The sequence below is a fragment of the Gopherus evgoodei genome, chromosome 1 (genome assembly GCF_007399415.2).
Source record: "Gopherus evgoodei ecotype Sinaloan lineage chromosome 1, rGopEvg1_v1.p, whole genome shotgun sequence".
Lineage (NCBI taxonomy): Eukaryota > Metazoa > Chordata > Testudines > Testudinidae > Gopherus > Gopherus evgoodei.
Window position 1 is genome coordinate 274,815,520 of NC_044322.1, and position 14,312 is coordinate 274,829,831.

The 14,312-nt window shown below is 40.2% G+C and overlaps 1 protein-coding gene across 5 annotated transcripts in view; it reads right to left on the minus strand.

The window, feature by feature from the left end:
• TTC26 (tetratricopeptide repeat domain 26) overlaps positions 1-14,312 on the minus strand; it is a 70,565-nt gene that overhangs the window by 43,078 nt on the left and 13,175 nt on the right. For all 5 annotated transcript variants that reach the window (XR_003998411.1, XR_003998410.1, XM_030547997.1 and 2 more), the window contains exons 4-6: positions 13,012-13,126; positions 5,140-5,189; positions 59-204 (exon numbers count right to left, since the gene is read on the minus strand). Coding sequence is in view for 3 of the 5 variants with exons in the window: in XM_030547997.1 (XP_030403857.1) it covers positions 59-204; positions 5,140-5,189; positions 13,012-13,126 (311 nt within the window). In the remaining 2 variants the exon portion in view is untranslated. The remainder of the gene's footprint in view (positions 1-58; positions 205-5,139; positions 5,190-13,011; positions 13,127-14,312) is intronic.

The window sequence follows — 14,312 nt, forward strand, 5'->3', positions numbered from 1 at the left end:
CTTCAGAGATACTGCAGTGAGGCTGAGAATGGAGGGGAGGAAAAAAAGAGACACCAACCGGTTATCAAGCAGTATGCGTTTGTAGATATCAATAGCCTCTTGGTAGTGGGACCGCATATAGTGGATAGATGCCAGACTGAGCTGATCTTCTGTGATATCCTGCAAATTCTGGTGGAAGCTCATCAATTTCTTTTCATCACTGAACTAAAGAGAAAGAGACAGACAATCTCCAAAAGAGTTCAGCAAGGAAAACAAGAGCAATTAGTCATATTAATCAGGAAAGGCATACAATAATACTAAGTGAGATTGAACTGCAGCAGAGAAGATTCAGATTAGACATTAGGAGTTGCTTTCTAACTTTAAAACTTGTTTAGCCAATGGAGAAATCTGTTGAGGGAAGATGTAGAAAGCCATCATTGGAAATAACTGAGCCTAAAACACACAACTGTCAAGTCTGATTCAGACATAATTAAACCTGATATGCCATGATGTACGGGGTAACAGCAGGGAGATGGACTAGATACTCCATACTCAAAATAAATCTGTAATATAAAATTTTACTACTATAATTTGAGCTAAGATTTGTTGGTTTTGGATCCAAAGCTTAGTTCTCAGGAACTAAGTTCCCATCCCTCTCCGCTAAAAACAAAACAAAAAAACCCACAGCTCTCGCTGAGCAAAAGGTTATTGCAAAGACAATTCCCACAATACTATTTTGTGGCACTGACTAGTTCTCTTTTTCCCCAGACCTCACATTTCCAATTTCTGTGATTCCATACAGAGTAATGTAATAGTTTCCATTTAAAACAATTGTTGTATTTACATAACAAATGTAAAATGGAGAGAGCATGGTTAACAAACAATTTTGCAATTGCAACAAATTATAAAGTAGTCAAGAACATCCATTTAATCAGACCATTCAAGTCACTTACAATTCTGATGCTTCCCCATTTTATACACATTGCTGCTAGCAATGGTAATTATGAACCCGCTCTATTGCTGATTTTTAAATTGGGGTGTTTTTTTGTTAATTGATAGGTCTCCCACATTTAAAATATCTAGCTGCTCATCTTTGCTTCATCTCTCTTTCCCTCTTGCTTGAGCTGGTCATGCAATAACACTTCAGCACAGCCAACAGTGCTCAAAAACAGTAATTTTATATCTTCATAGCATGGGCATCAGGTTTGTATAATTTTTAGTGGTGCCCAGAATGGGTTCCAGCCTCGGCCCACCCCACTCTGCCCTGCCAGCTCCCGGCATCGCTCGGGAGAGGGAGCGAAAGCCAGAAAGATGCAGGGCAGGGACTTGGGGGAAGGGATGGAGTGGGGGCATGGCGTGGGCAGAGCAGGGGTGGGAAGAGGCAGGGTGGGGCAGAGAGGAGCAGAATGGGGCGGGCTGGGGCCAGGTCATTTGCTGCTGCCAGCACCAGGCCCCCCCAGACCCCACGTCTCCCCAAAGTGCGGGTCCCGGGGTCATTGCCTCAGTCCTTCCTATGGACGGGATGGCTCTGAAAATATAAGCCCAAACATTGGTGCAGCTGGTCCACTTTCTTGAATATGGGTGGAGCATGCGCACCACGGGCCCATATAACTCGCCACCTATGCTTCTTTCATTCCAAAGCCTCCTAAAGTACAGTAGAACCTCAGAGTTACCAACATCAGAATTACGAACTGACTGGTCAATCACACCCCTCATTTGAAACCGGAAGTACACAACTAGGCAGCAGCAGAGACAAGAAAAGATAAGACTAAAAAATACAGTATAGTGTTAAATGTAAACTAATGAAAAAATGAAGGGAAAGTTAATAAAGGTAAGGAAACTGTTTCTGTGTTTGTTTCTTTTACATTAAGATGGTTAAAAGCAGCATTTTTCTTCTGCATAATAAAGTTTCAAAGCTATATTAAGTCAATGTTCAGTCAAACTTTTGAAAGAACAACCATAACATTTTGTTCAGAGTTACAAATATTTCAGAGAACCACCTCCATTCCCAAGGTGTTTGTAACTCTGAGGATCTACAGTACTTTGCAGACTATATTCATAATGATTGTTCAACCATCATTGTAGCGTAGACACCTCTGGGTGTTAGTCAATTTGTGCCAGTGCCAGTACACAACAGATTTTAGGAAAGAAAATGAAGAATTATGTTTTCAAAAAAACCTGCAGAGAGACTTAGGTAGACAGAATGCAACTACCCAAATTAGAATTTGGCTGGGACAACAGGGTGAACAGGAGTTTTTGCAGAAAGTGACAGTATCTGGGTTTTTTTCTCTCTCATCCAAAACACAGTTTCTCTAGAAGTAGTGCCCTTTTGCTGCATGTTGGGACACGGCACAAAAATGAGTCAGAGGGAAGAATGCATTACCCACTGATGCCCAAACATCTAATGAGGACCCAATCCAGCAAAGCACTTAAGCAAATTCTGAACTTTAAGCATATTCACATACTTAAAGTTAAGCATATGCTTACCCGCTTTAATAGATTTGGAGCTTGAACAACAAATACCACTTCTTGCAGTACTTGAGATTTCTGTGACCTTGCTTAGGTTATAAGGTCTCACAAAAATCACAATGACTTCATAATACATACATAATAAAGACTTTTGTTGGAAAGTGGAGGGCTTAGAATAGTAGCATTTTATCTGTTCTTTTGTCAAGTTTAAAAGGCCACTGTGAAAGACAATCCAATTTTATCAATACATTTACTCTGAAACAAGCACTTCTTGATGTGGTTGTTTTCTTAACCTTTGATGTTTCTAAATTGACAGAGCCACTTATTCACAAGTGGTTCATGACGTGGAGATAAAAGTTCCCTTGTTACTAATAAACTGTGATCTATTTATAGAACAAAAGCAATCCAATTTGCTGGCTAGAAGTGAAGGAGCTCTCATGAGTGGGCTAGGATAAAACAAGCCAACTCCTCTATAATCTGTTCAATTATTCTTGAACATACCAAAATGCAACAAAGTGAAGGTTGTGCCTCAATCATTGTTGAAATGAAATGAAATGAAATTTCCCTGTTATAAACAAGACTGTGTTTGGGGGGAACTGAATAGCTCAGGAGATTTTTATATCATTTACCAGTCATTTTACTTAAAATTAGGGCTGTCAAGTGATTAAAAAAATAAATCCCAATTAATCACAATTAATTGTGCTGTTAAACAATAATATAACACCATTTATTTAAATATTTTTGGATGTTTTCTACATTTTCAAATGTATTGATTTCAATTACAGCATAGAATACAAAGTGTACAGAGCTCACTTTATATTTATTTTTGATTGCAAATATTTGCATTATAAAAAAGAAATAATATTTTTCAATTCACCTTATACAAGTTCTGTAGTGCAAGCTCTTTAGCATGAAAGTTGAACTTACAAATGTAGAATTATGTACAAAAAAATGCATTCAAAAATAAAACGATGTAAAACTTTAGCGCCTACAAATTTACTCAGTCCTACTTCAGCCAATCACTCAGGCAAACAAGTTTGCAGAAGATAATGTTGCCCACGTCTTCTTTACGTCACCTGAAAGCGAGAACAGCATTCGCACGCCACTGTTGTAGCCAGCGTCGCAAGATATTTACGTGCCAGATGCGCTAAAGATTCATATGTCCTTTCATGCTTCAACCACCATTCCAGAGGACATGCGTCCATGCTGATGATGCCTTCTGCTTGATAATGATCCAAAGCAGAGCGGACCAACCGACACATGTTTATTTTCATCATCTGAGTCAGATGCTACCAGCAGAAGGTTGATTTTCTTTTTGGTGGTTTGGGTTCTGTAGTTTCCACATCAAAGTGCTGCTCTTTTAAGACTTCTGAACGCATGCTCCACATCTCATCCCTCTCAGATTTTGGACGGCACTTCAAATTCTTAAACCTTGGATCAAGTGCTGGAGCTATTTTTTGAAATCTCACATTGGTACCTTCTTTGCATTTTGCCAAATCTGCTGTGAAAGTGTTCTTAAAATGAACAATATGTGCTGGGTTATGGTCCAGGATTGCTATAACATGAAATATGGCAGAATGCAGGTAAAACAGAAAAGGAGACATACAATTCTCCCCTAAGGAGTTCAGTCACAAATTTAATTAACACTTTTTTTTTTTCCAAGCATCATCAGCACGGAAACGTCCTCTGGAATGGTGGCCGAAGCATGATGTTTAGCATATCTGGCACAAATACCTTGCAACGCAACTACAAAAGTGCTATGTGAATGTCTGTTCTCACTTTCTGGTCACGTTATAAATAAGAAGCAGGCTGCAGTATCTCCCATAAATGTAAACAAAACTTGTTTGTCCTAGCGATTGGCGGCACAAGAAATATGGCTGAGTGGATTTATAGGCTCTGAAGTTTGTTACACTGTTTTGTTTTTGAGTGCAGTGATGTAATAAAAAAAAATCTACCTTTGTAAGTTGCACTTCTACGATAAAGAGATTGCACTACAGTACTTATATGAGGTGCATTGAAAAATACAATTTCCTTTGTTTATAATTTTTACAGTGCAAATATTTGTAATAAAAAAGTATATAAAGTGAGCACTATATAATTTGTATTCTGTGTTGTAATTGAAATCAATATATTTGAAAAAATAGAATATCCAAAAATATTTAATAAATAATAGATTACCAATTGAAATTTTAAAAAAGTAATCACGATTAATTGCACTGTTAATCGTGAATATTTTTTTTTAGTTAATAGCAAGTTAACTGCGATTAATCAACAGCCCTACTTAAAATGTTAGTTCCAAGATGTGCCCCACCTGAGAAGAATTAGATGATCTTAGAAGAAAGAAAGTGGAAGTAGCTGCCTTTTATGTCAGTGGTTCTAATCAGGTCCTAGGGTGGCAATGGCCAAAAAATACCGTCAGACTGTTTCTATTAGGCCTATGCGAAGTGAACTGGTGGGTCTCATTCTAGTTCCTAGCAGACCGGTGTCTTCTCAGAGCTTCCCTCTTACACCTACAGATGATTTCTCTATGTCAGATTAATGCAGTTGTGTTAGTGGTTGGGAAGGTTTGTTCTGCTGCAACCCATGATGTACCTATCCTGAGGACGCATTCTGGAAGATTATCAGTCCAGCACCAATTACAGTTCAAAATTCAGAAAGAAACATGAAGTGTGAGCAAAGAGACATACATACCTTATGTGCTAGATGAAAGAGCAGACGATTCTGGAGTCGACTTCTAGGTGCTGAAAGGAAAATCCAACAGTACGTTTCAGAGCCCTGGTACTAACACAAGGAACGTTTTTAATTCAAGTTTTCCCTCACTATTTGTACGACCCCCCCAATACACACCACTAGCTTGCCCAAGCACATCTCACTAACCCACCCACTCCACACAGCCTATAGCTGAACTTCTTCGCAATTTCTTCGCAAAATCTTGACACTGTTTACAAGTCTTCCTGTGTTTCTCATCTTCATCAGCTCTACGGCTCTTTTTAATTTTCTGAACACACATTTTTCCCATGCCTTTGCCTCTTGTCTTCCTTAACTCCATGGTTTTATTACTTGTCTCTAAAACATTTAGTACATTTGATAGCATTTGTATGAAAGATGCTATAGAAAGCACGCTGAGAAAAATGCATCTCTAAAGAAATACAGGCAATCAACCCTTAATCAAGGCTTCAAGTACCATGTGCCACAATTAATGTAAATTATGTTGCAAGACCCTTAAAAATTACACAGCAATATTCCTGGAACTATGATGCAAGGCCCAGCACAGCAGAGAACCCAGGAATTACACCATCCTGCTACAACACTATCTATTTAGGTCTGCTAACACAAATCAGCTCTAACTTATATCAATTTAGATGGAATAAATGGGCCCCAGAGTGTCAAAGGTATTATAATCCAGTCACTGTTCAACATTAAAGAGTTTTAAACAAAGTGTCAGGGATTGGTATACAGAGACTTTGGTCTGCTGAGTACCATGGCAAATACACCATTAAAATCGTTTTAACCTTTTATTAAAGATACAGAAAAGGAAAAAATAGATAAAGCATTTGAAATGTAAAATAGTAAATAAGGCTCTCTTTTTAACAACAGCCCTTGTTCCTTTAGCTGGAGAGAATTTTTAGAAAGGAAAACCCTCATGACTGTCAGTCTCTTAGATATCAGAGGGTAGCCGTGTTAGTCTGGATCTGTAAAAGCAGCAAAGAATCCTGTGGCACCTTATAGACTAACAGACGTTTTGGAGCATGAGCTTTCGTGGGTGATTCATCAGTCAGATTCATGCAGTGGAAATTTCCAGGGGCAGGTATATATATGTAAGCAAGCTAGAGATAATGAGGTTAGTTCAGTAAGGGAGGATAAGGCCCTGTTCTAGCAGCTGAGGTGTGAAAAGCAAGGGAGGAGAAACTGGTTTTGTAGTTGGCAAGCCATTCACAGTCTTTGTTTAATCCTGAGCTGATGGTGTCAAATTTGCAGATGAACTGAAGCTCAGCAGTTTCTCTTTGAAGTCCAGTCCTGAAGTTTTTTGCTGCAGGATGGCCACCTTAAGGTCTGCTATAGTGTGGCCAGGGAGGTTGAAGTGTTCTCCTACAGATTTTTGTATATTGCCATTCCTAAAAGCTGATTTGTGTCCATTTATCCTTTTCCGTAGAGACTGTCCAGTCTGGCCGATGTACATAGCAGAGGGGCATTGCTGGTATATGATGGCATATATTACATTGGTGGACATGCAGGTGAATGAACCGGTGATGGTGTCTCTTAGATGATATTAAAGATATCTGTTGTCCTTTAGGGGAAAAAAAGAAGAGTCCCCTCCACTCAATACTTAGCCCTGCCTTGACAGCAGGAGACTGGATTAAAAAACTCTTGACGTCCCTTGCAGTCCTACCATTCTATGATTCTACAAATTAGTTGAGATGGGCTTGAGATGTTATTCCTGCTGCTGTTAAAATTTGATCCCATTTCTAAAAAGATAAAACAAGAGAAAAAAATACCACAAAAAGGTGTGGGTGAGGAGGGGGGAAAACAGAAAATGTAGCTTCTGTCTCTGGTGCTGACTTTCACTTGCAACCTTATTGCTGGAGAAACACAGGCCCAGAACACAATCTTATCAGCTACTCTGTGACCTGGCAAACTTGTACCAGCACTGGGCTTTGTAGGGCATCCCTTTTAGTTGCTTCTTTCTGGTCACAGGCTTAGCAGTGTTGCAAAATATGCAGTCTTGGATGGGTAAGCCAGACTCTTATTATATAGAAGGAAAAAAAAGAGGGATAGAAGAGAGAAGAAATAAGGCAGGGAAGGAAAAAAAAAAAAAAGCACATGGGAATGGTGCAGGAGAGAGACAAAGTCTCTCCTCTCAGGTGTGTTCAGGTTTCAGCCAAACTGTTGGAGGAAGAGATGTCATCTGGCTCCCTCTCTCTGGCATGGTTTTGTCAGGACATCCCTCAGGATCAGGATGACAAAGGGACAAGGTCCCAGGAGATGGTGGAAGTAGCAGCTATGATGATAAAGCTTGCTCCAGTAGCCAATTTTTCTCCCAAAGTCCCTTTTTTAAGTCCCCCAAAATGGAGTGATTGGTAGAACAGCCCATTCCCTCATTATTTTTTCCACCAATTAGGTATAATATCCAGCACACCAACTTTGGTTCACTGATTTCTTGATCCACATTCTTCTTGTTTACCAAGCATGACCTTAACACAGCCCTTAAGTTATATCTATAGCCCTTTCTGCTTGGACTAATTCAGCCCGCCTCACTTTTGCATCTTTTCTCATCAACATTTGTTAATATAGGATGGTTATTGTGCTATTTATGAACTAATACTCTTCTTACAGTTAAGCTCACAATTAGAGTAAATTTGTAGGCCCAATTATCACAACAAATCTCTCTTCCTTCTCTGTGTAAAGGCATATGTGGCAGCAGTTGGCAGGAAGAACAGGGAGTTTTGAGAAGGAGATTGCATACAGGAAGCTGTTAATGTCCAAACCAAGAAGGGGGCAGGGGAGGAGAGTTTACAGAAGGCACCTCCTCTCTGGACCTCATAAACTTCACTGTAGCAGACTCTGCTCTGCCAAGATTGGGAACTCCATAGGGCACACATCCCCAGCTGTGGAGCTCTTAAGATGTACACCTTAAGAGCCCCACAACTGAAGTAGCTTATCCTACAGAGCTACTAAGTTTTGCTGGGAAAGTCCTTCTTCCAAAAACCTTCCCTTGGCTGTATCTCCCCAGCTAATCAGTATTCCCATCTCTGCCCCACCCAGCTGGCCATTAATGCACCATATAAATGACTGTATGTGATACCTCTACAAAAAAGGAAAATTATGCAGGTACTGTATCTGTGTGGTCACAAAACTGGAGAGTGAGCAAAGCCTTCCTTGTAACATGGAACAATAATTCTATTGGCATCCTAAACCATGAAAGCAGAGCTCATCCCAAAATGACCCCTTCCCAGAGATGGAATTTCTTTGTATTAACTTGTAGATATTTAAAGTAATTTAATGGGTGATTTTTAGACTCATTCTTATCCCTTCCTAGATTTTCCTTCTTCCCAACAAGAGCTCCTGCTCCTTCCCTCTCCTTTATGAAAGAAGAGCCTTCCCACCTTGCTAGCCTTTCTTGTGTACAATGCCACAAAAAAACCCTCTCCCAATGGGCTGCCAGCCTCATGCTGTCTGCCCACATTCTTTTTATCACTGGACTTGCCTTCTCCTGTGCTTTATTATGTCCAGCAGCATACTTTCCCCTGCCAATTCCTGTGGGAGAAGGAAGGGAGATCTTATCTTAAGAGAAGCCCTGTGGTAATAAACTGGGCTTAGTTCTGATATCAGGTATCAGCCCCATGCCAAAGATGTCTCCAGAGGTGATCTAGGGTGCTCTGTAAGAGTACCTCAGGACCATAATCGGCACAGTGGTTGGTTCTAGAATCTTTGTTAGTGCCAGATTTGCTGTCATTCCGATCTCAGCGAATGACTTAAACCAGTGGTTCTCAACCAGGGGTACATGTACCCTTGTGGATACACAGAGGTCTTCCAGGGGGTGCATCAACTCATCTAGTTTTACAACAGGCTACATAAAAATCACTAGCAAAGTCAGTACAAACTAACATTTCATACAGACAATGGATTTGTTTATACTGCTCTATATACTATATGCTGAAATGTAAGTACAATATTTATATTCCATGATAAAAATTAGAAACAATTTTTCAGTAATAGCATGCTGTGACGCATTTGTATTTTTAAGTCTGATTCTGAAAGCATGTACTTTTCAAGTGAAGTGAAACTTGGGGTTCACAAGACAAATCTCTTCTCCTCCTTCTGAGATGGTGTTACCCAATGTTTGCAGCCATATCTAGGCTCTGTTTGGCTTTGCCTTTCAGCCTCACCCATTGGTTAGGACACAATTGCTGGCTCCAAAAATGAATTTGTCTGTGCTAGAAGAGCTGGAGTTCAGGCCAACCTAATGTCAGCTGGCCTCAGTGCCAGTCTACCAACTTTGACAGTGTTTTTTCCCCTTCTTTTTCCATTCCTGATCAACCCTATGGTGTGGTGCCTATTAGAAGGAGCACTCACTGAAAAGTACTCTCTTTGTTCTTCGGAGGCAGTATTCTCTTCCAGGTCCAAGGTGGTGCACGTTGATTGTTCAAGCAAGTACAGTTTCAGTCATGCATCCCCTGACCTCCAAGTCCTCAAGGAAGATTTACAAACCACATATTTATTTGAGATGTGACTTTCCTCCAAACAGAATAAGCAGCAACAATGTCCATCAACCAGAAAGGATGAGTAAGTCACAGATCTGACAGGGTTTAAACCTAGAAGATTTTAAGTCTGTCATAGCAGTAGGCAGAGGGTGCCTAGCCCCATTGTAGGGGGTAGGGGTTGGTTTTAGAATGTCCAAATTGAAGAAGAGAAAAAATAAGAGGGCAAATATAAATTTCTTCACAGAATTGTTTGTAAAAGGTTGAGCTCAGTAGGAGTAGCGGGTCAGAGACCCACTGGATTCCACCTTGCTGCTATAGGCTGCAAGATAGAACTGAAGGAAGGAGGGTTGTGGCCACTTCACCCTTTATGCCCTTGCACAGGGAACATGCACTGCCCCAATGAACAATGACATTAAAAAAAAAATCAGATCTTGCACAAATAAGGTGCATGCATAACTACTGTGGGGGCAATGATGCATACTTGAAGACCCTCTCTTTCAATTGCTAAGAAAGAGATTTAAAATGCAATTTGATTTTATTCAAATACTACACAGAGATAGACAGAAAGTGGATGGGTAACTTCTCAAAGTGAAACTGCAGTGAGAATTTTAGACAGGCAGAATGGGATTGGAATTGGGTTCTCACCCTTCCTCTTTCAGACAGTGCCACGGGAACTTTAGGACCCTTTCTTGCAACAGCAAAGTCCTCCTGCAAGGTGTTGAATATCCCCAACTCCAACAGAAGTTGACCAGTAGTTAAGTGAACTCAGCACCTTGCAGGCATAAGCCCCCAAACGTCTAAACTGCTTTGGTTCAGCATTGATGCATAAGCCAGCACACCATCTACTGAACCACTCAAAGTCTATATGGGGCCTACCCATGTCAGGGAGACCAATGTACTGTTGCCTACATTTCATTTTCTGACAGTTGTTCTGCGCTGGTTAGCTTCAGTAGCACTGGCTCACACTCAACAGGATGGTAACTCCCTGCCGCTAGTCAACTACAACACAAAATGCGTGTTAGATCTGTAAGTAAAAAAAATGTAAGGCTGGAAGGGACATTGACAGTTGACCTAGTCCATCCTGCTACATTTGAGGCAGGACCATCCCTGAAAGGTGTCTGTTAAATTTACTCTTAAAAACCTTCAATGATGGGGATTCTACAGCTTCCCTTGGTAAACTATTCCAGTACGCAACTATCCTTATGGGTTAGGTAGTTTTCCTAATATCTAATTAAATCTCCCTTGCTGCAGATTAAGCTATTACTTCTTGTCCTACCATCAGTGAACATGGAGAACAACTGATCATTTATAACAGCCCTTAACATATTTGAAGGCTGTTATCAGGTCCTTCCCCACCCACAAGTCTTTTCTCAAGGTTAAACATGCCCAGTTTTTTTCAACCTTCCCTCATAAATCAGGATTTCTAAACCTTTTATCAGTTTTATTGCTTTCCTCCAGTTTGTCCATATTTTTCTTGCAGTGTGGCACCCAAAAACTGGAAACAATACTCAAGCTGAAGTTTCACCAATGCCAAGTAGAGCAGGACAATTACCTCCTGTGTCTACATACAGTACTCCTATTGATACACCTCAGAATATTAGCCTTTTTCACAACTATATCATATTGTTGGCTCATGTTCAATTTGTGATCCACCATAATTCCAAGATCCTTTTCTGCAGTACTACTACATAGCCAGTTATTCCCAATTTTGTATTTATGCATTTGATTTTTCCTTGTTAAGTGTAGTACTTTGTGCTCATCTTTATTGAACTTCTTCTTCTTGACCTCAGACCAATTCCCCAATTTATCACGGTCATTTTGTATTCTAATCCTGTCACCGAAGTGCTTGCAACTCCTCCATTTTAGTGTCATCTGCAATCGGGAGAAATTAATTTCTAATAGACCATTTCAATTTCAGATGCTCCATCTACCCAAGACTTTCTTACAGAGCAAGAGACATTACAACCCTCTTGTTAAATAAAACAGCTTTGAACACAAGCTTAGAATAATAAAATCATAGGATTAGAAGGGACTGCAAACGTCATCTAGTCTAACCCCCTGCCAAGATGTTAGATAGATCAGCTTCTTGCATTCTTGTTTCAGATCTTATTTTCCAAAAGCATAAAATATTTTCTGTAGCATGCATTGTCTGATGGGTTCGGTCACAGAGACCCCCTTGGGACTGTCACCTGATGTGCTGAAACTACCTCTGAGCCAGTTTTATCTGCCAGTTTGGGCCTCCATAACACTTTCTTGTTGAGACAGATACACTAATCTGTTGCAACACAGACCCAGGGTCTGAACCATGTGCCCCAAAGCTGCAGACTGAAAACAGCTTAAGTGCTCCTGTCTCTAGCACCCAGCTCTCAATGGGATCCAAACCCCAAATAAATCTGTTTTATTCTGTATAAAGCTTACACAGGGTAAACTCACAAATTGTCCGCCCTCTAAAACACTGATAGAGAGATATGTACAGCTGTTTGCTCCCCCAGGTATTAATTACTTACTCTGGGTACAATAATGAACAAAAGCGATTTTATTAAGTATAAAAAGTAGGATTTAAGTGGTTCCAAGTAATAACAGACAGAACAAAGTAAGTTATCAAGCAAAATAAAACAAAACACGCAAGTCTAAGCCTAATACATTAAGAAACTGATTATAGATAAAATCTCACCCTCAGAAATGTTCCAATAAGCTTCTTTCACAGACTGGACTCCTTCCTAGTCTGGGACCAATCCTTTCCCCAGTATAGTTCTTGTTAGCTCCAGCTCAGGTGGTAACTATGGGATTTATCATGACTGGAACCTCCTTTGTTCTGTTCCACCCCCTTATATAGCTTTGGCACACGGCAGGAATCTTTTGTCTCTCTGGGTACCCACCCCTCCTTCTAAATGGAAAAGCACCAGGTTTAAGATGGATTCCAGTACCAGGTGGCATGGTCACATGTCCCATGAAACCCCAAGCCTTCATTCTTCCTGGCCTGACTCACAGGAAGGCTTGCAAGTAAACAGCCATTTACAACCAATTGTCCTAGTTGATTGGAGCTATCAAGATTCCAAAGCACCATTAATGGCCCACACTTTGCATATTTACAATAGGACTTCAGAGTTATATTTCATATTTCCAGTTTCAGATACAAGAATGATACATTTATACAAATTGGATGACCACACTCAGTAGATTATAGGCTTTGTAATGATACCTTACAAGAGACCTTTCGCATGAAGCATATTCCCGTTACATTATATTTACACTAATTAGCATATTTTCTTAAAATCATATGGAGTGCAATGTCACACATTGCAAGGGTTTTTAAGACACCATAACTCCTACCACAGTTAATCCAAGAGACACACCTCACCTTTCAAGCCTGCCTGTTCAGCTTGTGTATACATCCCCAAGAGGAAGTAAGTGCATGCTAGGTTCACCCAGACATCAGGGTTGCAACCTGGTTGCTTGGTCAACGCCTCATACTCCTGAAAGACAGAAGGTTTTTTAGACACTTTCTCTGTGATGTCCCAGACATTTGACAGCAAGACAAGCACTATGTAGACCAGAGGTTTCCAAACTTTTCTTATTGCATACCCTCTTCCAGATCTACCAGCTGCCCACATACCCCATTCCTTCTCAGCACTGATACTTTACATGTTCTTCTTAACACTACCTGTCTTTAGCCATCTGTCTATATTTCACTGTTACACACAGATATAGTTATAGTGTGACATATACAACTGAAACTAAAACCCTGACTACGTTCTGAGCTCAGTTATACTAGATAGTTGCTGGACAACTGAACCCGCACTGTACAGTGATTGGAAGTGAGGGCTCTATTCATCAGCATTTCTGTGTGCTCATTGGTATTTCTTGAAGTAAATTAACCACCATATTTTATGTAACAAATTCCCACAGAATTTTAAAGCTTTGTCTGAGTAGCCTATTATGAAAATGCAATAAATAAAATAATTAATAAATAAAATCCACTATTACACAATTTCTTCCGTGTGCCCCCAGAGATGTCTCGCGTACCACAGTTTAGGAACTGCTGATGTAGACAATATTACTCTCCCTTTCTGACACTGGCCAAAGTATTACCAGATGACATAGATCAGCCAATTTTTTCCAAAATACAAAAAAGTCAGTAGTATGAACTACCTTTGGGACAGGAATTTGAAGGAAATGCAGGAATGGAGAGAGGAGGTGGTACAGACAATTCAAGATTTGCAGACACTTGCCAAACAAAAGGGATCTTGTTTGAACTGACAGAAGAGGAGGTGATCCATGAAACAATGTGACCACAAGGACAAGGCAGAGGAAGAGATTGGCTAATGGTGGCGAAACTGAGTTAACAGGTTTGCAGCACTGGGGAACAAAGAGGAGAAACAGGCAGAAGTTGGGGTGGCAAGGAAGAAAAGAAAGGAAGCCAGTCCCTGCTGAAGAGAGGAAGAGATGCAGATAACCAAGGACTGGAGACAAAGGAAAAATGAGGATAATTTAGAGCTTACTATGAGAGAAAACATAAGACAGATTCATATCAACACCAGGAAAAGACAGATCTATGTGATCAGGGACTCTGAACAGATCAGTGATGACTATGCTAGGCTGGGTAGGTCACTTAAAGAAGCTCAGATCTTCAGTGGAATATTTGTCTCTAGAGAAGGGTGA